The 5,134-nt window shown below is 55.8% G+C and overlaps 1 protein-coding gene across 1 annotated transcript; it reads left to right on the top strand.

Annotated features, from left to right (window-relative positions):
* Positions 1-481: 481 nt before the first annotated feature.
* neu4 (sialidase 4) lies at positions 482-3,280 on the top strand (the record flags this gene model as incomplete). Its single annotated transcript, XM_080531605.1, has 4 exons — positions 482-682; positions 1,118-1,373; positions 2,087-2,540; positions 2,704-3,280. The coding sequence occupies 4 exons, from the start codon at positions 482-484 to the stop codon at positions 3,278-3,280; spliced, it is 1,488 nt and encodes a 495-aa protein (XP_080387731.1).
* Between the last annotated feature and the right edge of the window lie 1,854 nt (positions 3,281-5,134).

Below are 5,134 nucleotides of genomic sequence, written 5' to 3'. Positions count from 1 at the left end.
TCTCTCACTCTCTCACTATCTCACTGTCTCACTCTCTCACTCTCTCACTCTCTCATTATCTCACTGTCTCACTCTCACTATGTCACTCTCTCACTATCTCACTCTCACTATCTCACTCTCACTATCTCACTATCTCACTCACTATCTCACTCTCACTGTCTCACTCTCACTGTCTCACTCTCACTGTCTCACTCTCACTGTCTCACTCTCACTGTCTCACTCTCTTTCTCACCAGCTAACAGGTGCAGAGGAGCTTCTGCTCATCTGAAGACCCAGACTCGTGTGGTGCCACACACACACATACACACACCCACCCCCCCAACACACCCACCCACCCACCCCCCCCTCACACACCCCCCCTCACCCCCCCCCACCCCCACCCCCACCCCCACCCCACCCCCCACCCCCACCCCCACCCCCACCCCCACCCCCACCCCCACCCCCACACCACACACACACACCCCCACCCCCACAGACCACCATGAAGTCTCCGTACTTCCCTGCACGGTCGGCCCTGTTCCGTAAGGAGGCCAGCGGGGTGACGTACCGCGTGCCGGCCCTCCTCTACCTGCCGCGCAGTGCCGCCTTCCTGGCCTTCTGTGAGGAGAGACTCAGCCCCTCTGACGCCCAGGCACACCTGCTGGTGATGCGCAAGGGAACCTTCTACAGGAACTACGTGGAGGTAGGGGGGGAGGGAGGGGAGGGGGGGAGGGAGGGAGGGAGGGAGGGGGGGAGGGAGGGAGGGGAGGGGGAGGAGGGAGGGGAGGGAGGGGAGGGAGGGAAGGGAGGGAGGGAAGGAGGAAGGGAGGGAGGGAAGGGAGAGGGGGAGGGAGGGGAGGGAGGGAGGGAAGGGAGGGAGGGAGAGAGGAATGGAGAGAGGATAGCGAGGGAGGGAGGGAGGTATGCAGATATGTGTACAGGTATACAGTGCTCTGTGTAAGTAATGGGACAGTGAAGCATTTTTGACTCCTCTCTCCCTCCCTTCCCCCCCTCCCTCATCCCTCCCCCCTCCCTCCCCTCTTCCCCTCTCTCCCTCCCTCCCTCTCCCTCCCTCCCTCCCTCCCTCATCCCCCTCTCTCCCCTTCATCTCTTCCTCCCTCCCTCCCTCCCCCCCCAGTGGGAGGACATGCGTGTCCTGGGCACGGCTCGCCTGGCGGGCCACCGCTCCATGAACCCGTGCCCGCTGTACGACGAGTTCACAGGCACGCTGTTCCTGTTCTTCATCGCCGTGCTAGGCCACACCTCCGAGTCCTACCAGCTGGTCACCGGCAAGAACGTCACGCGCCTCTGTTTCGTCTCCAGCAGCGACCACGGGGACACCTGGGGCCCCGTCACAGACCTCACCCGCAGGGTCATAGGAGACACCATCAAGGGTGAGGAGAGGGGGAGAGGGGGGGGGGGGGGGGGGAGGGAGGGAGGTGGGCGGTTCACAAACCAGTAGGGTCATAGGAGACAGTAGAGTTAGTCTCTCAGTCAGTCTCTCAGTCAGTCAGTCAGTCAGTCAGTCAGTCTCTCAGTCAGTCAGTCAGTCAGTCTCTCAGTCAGTCAGTCAGTCAGTCTCTCAGTCAGTCAGTCAGTCTCTCAGTCAGTCAGTCAGTCAGTCAGTCAGTCTCTCAGTCAGTCAGTCAGTCAGTCAGTCTCTTCAGTCAGTCAGTCAGTCAGTCAGTCTGTCTCTCAGTCAGTCAGTCAGTCAGTCAGTCAGTCTCTCAGTCAGTCAGTCAGTCAGTCAGTCTCTCAGTCAGCCAGTCAGTCTCTCAGTCAGTCAGTCTCTCAGTCAGTCAGTCAGTCAGTCAGTCAGTCTCTCAGTCAATCAGTCAGTCAGTCAGTCAGCCAGTCAGTCAGTCAGTCAGTCTCTCAGTCAGTCAGTCAGTCAGTCAGTCAGTCAGTCAGTCTCTCAGTCAGTCAGTCAGTCAGTATCTCAGTCAGCCAGTCTCTCAGTCAGCCAGTCAATCACAGCCAGCCAGCCAGTCAGTCAGTCAGTCAGCCTTATCATTCCTGCATGACTTGTTCAGTGAATAACCTCTCCTGTCTGGTGTTCTGGTTCTGGTTGCGGGTTTTGGTTGACTCCCTCCCTCCCTCCCTCAAGAGTGGGCCACCTTCGCCCTGGGCCCGGGCCACGGCATCCAGCTCAAGTCGGGCCGCCTCCTGGTCCCGGCGTACGCCTACCACATCGACTGCAAGGAGTGCTTCGGCCAGGTGTGCCAGACCACGCCGCATGCCTTCTGCTTCCACAGCGACACGCACGGGCGCACCTGGCGCTTCGGCGAGCCCGTGCCGGGACCCGAGAGCGTGGAGTGCCAGATGGTGTCGGTGGACGAGGAGGACGGCACCAGCGTGCTCTACTGCAACGCCCGCAGCCCGCTGGGGTGCAGGGTGCAGGCGCTGAGCCTGGACGACGGCGCCGTGTTCCAGGGGGGCCAGCTGGTCCAGAGGCTGCTGGAGCCGCGCAACGGTTGCCACGGCAGCGTGGTGGGCTTCCCCGCCCCCCTCCACCTGCTGCAGCTCCCCCGGCTCCTCCCCCGCGGCGGCCGCCCGCCGCCGTTCCGCTCCTCCCGCTCTCTCAACGCCGCCGCCGCCGCCGCTACTACCCGCTCCAGACACTGGATCACCTGCAGGGCTCAGCCTGGTGGGGGGGGGTGGTGGTGGTGGTGGTGACTCCACCCCCAACCCCACCACCGCCACTGCCGCCACCAATATGTCCAGCCCCACCCCCACCACCACCCCCAACCCCAACCCGTCCACGCCCCCACCACCCCCCGAGAACTTCCTCAAGCCCACCTGGGTGGTGTACTCCCACCCGACGTGGCCCGGCGCGCGGCGGGACCTGGGCGTGTACCTGAGCCTGTTCCCCCGCGACCCGGACAGCTGGGCGGGGCCCTGGGTAATCTACGAGGGCCCCAGCGCCTACTCGGACCTGGCCTACCTGGAGCTGCCCTCCTCCTCTGGGGAAGGGGGGGCGGGGGCGGGGGGGGGGGGACACACGCCCAACGCCGTGGCCTTCGCCTGCCTGTTTGAGTGCGGAGCCCGGACGGCCTACGACGAGATCTCCTTCAGCATCTTCACCCTCTACGAGCTCATCGACAACCTCCCCCGCCGCCACGCGGTTACCGTTACCGTCGGCGGTGGCGTTGGCGGCGAGCGGCCGTCGGACACACAGACGACCGCCTTCGGTACGACGCGGAGGCCCAGGAGTATGACACGCCCCCGGGAGGGGAGGGGGGCGGGGTCAGGGAGGAGGAAGTGGAGGAGGGCACTGTGTGGTCTCTGCACGGTGTCTTAGCGGCGTTACGGGTGGGACACACACGTACACATACACATACACACATACACATGTACACACACACACACACACACACATACATACACACACGCACACACATGCACGCTCACATACACGCACATATACACACACACACGCACACACATCTCCGCACACCCACAGATGGTGTTCAACAGTAATTTTTATATCCCTCTTTTATGATGAGTTCTGTTCTGGTGTTACATTCAGTTAGCGCTGCTTGGCCTATTTCCTTCCTGCCTTTCCTTCCTTGTGAACACCATCGCTTGTCACATACTCTTCATTTCCTATTCTGTGTGTGTACGAGAACCCTGTGTAAATACACTATCAATGATTTCTGTTCTGGTATTTTAGATCTATCTTACAGTAGCCTACGTGATTACTCCCCCCCCCCCCCCCGTCGACGATGTTCGTTTCCTTGAAAAATTCCATGTAAAACACAAGGTTTATGTCTGCCCCCTGCTGGATGAACACTGTAAGTACATCCATGCCTTCTCTACCCTACTGTAGCTTGTATGATAGAACCGTACGGCCTAAAGGTTAATGACCTCACTCGGGATGATGGAAACAGCTCCACACGACGACAACAGAGGCTACTGATAGACACTCCGACACTTGAGGACTGGAGGAGGAAAATTATTTGTTCAACTCAAGAATGTCTCTGCTAGATGTTTCTATTTTTATTGGCACACACTTTATTCATCTTTATTTCTTCTTTCCTTCCTTCCTTCCTTCCTTCCTTCCTTCCTTCCTTCCTTCCTTCCTTCCTTCCTTCCTTCCTTCCTTCCTTCCTTCACTCTCTCTCTCTCTCTTTCCCTCTCTCTCCCCCCCCCCTCTTTCTCTCTCTCCCTCTAACCATATCTGTTCACCTTTTGTCACCTTAACTCCTCCCCTGCAGGACTATAGGAGACCTCTCAAGGTTTTACCGAGGTTTCAAGGTTTTAAACACAATTCAAATAAATGTATTTTTGGACATGAGTACACTTGGTTTATGAATTCCTTTATGAATGATGACATGGATAAATGAATAGAATGCATAGAAACAGTGAGTGGAGAGTTAAAGTAAGGTGCTAGAGTCTGACTTCTCTGTGTGTTGAACTATTCAAAATGGAGGGCAGTCCATGGTGTGGAGGTGGATGGTCCTGACCCTGACATGCTGGAACTCTGTATTCTGGTGTTACATAACCGACCCAGGAAGTGTCATTAAAGACCGAAACATGACTTCTGTTGCTTCTTCCTCTCTTTTTAAAATATGTGGGTTTTTTCTTCTGCTTTATTGGGATAGAGACAGTAGAGATTTTTTATTTATTTTTTTACTTAGTTTTTATTTCAGTTTCAGCTTGTACAATCTAGCCTAATCTAAATAAATAGCCTTTATTTATGTAAACCAGCTCCTTCCCGTTTTTTGTAGTTTTTTTTTGTTTCGTTTTTTTTTCTTTCCTAGCACCAGGGGAGCCACCCCTCCTAAATTTCGTTGTTTGGTACCTGTACTATAGCAATGACAATAAAGACCATTCATTCAATCATGTCATGTTTTGTCTACTATTTTTTCCAGTCTTTTAGCTGTACACATATGGTCCATGAATGTGGTTCAAAGCAAGACACAAAGCAAAAAAGAGCGATCAACAAAAACATTGAGATCAATGATGGAATAAAAGTAAAGATTTTGAAAAGAAAGAAAAAGGGTAGGGGGGGGGTTGTGTATGTGTGTGTGTGTGTGTGTGTGTGTGTGTGTATGTGTGTGTGTGTGTGTGTGTGTGTGTGTGTGTGTGTGTGTGTGTGTGTGTGTGTGTGTGTGTGTGTGTGTGTGTGTGTGAATGCAATGCAGGCGTATAT

The sequence above is a fragment of the Nansenia antarctica genome (genome assembly GCF_963989245.1).
Source record: "Nansenia antarctica genome assembly, chromosome: 5".
NCBI lineage: Eukaryota > Metazoa > Chordata > Actinopteri > Argentiniformes > Microstomatidae > Nansenia > Nansenia antarctica.
The sequence above is the reverse complement of the archived record's forward strand: the minus strand, read 5'-3'. Positions and strand labels throughout refer to the sequence as shown.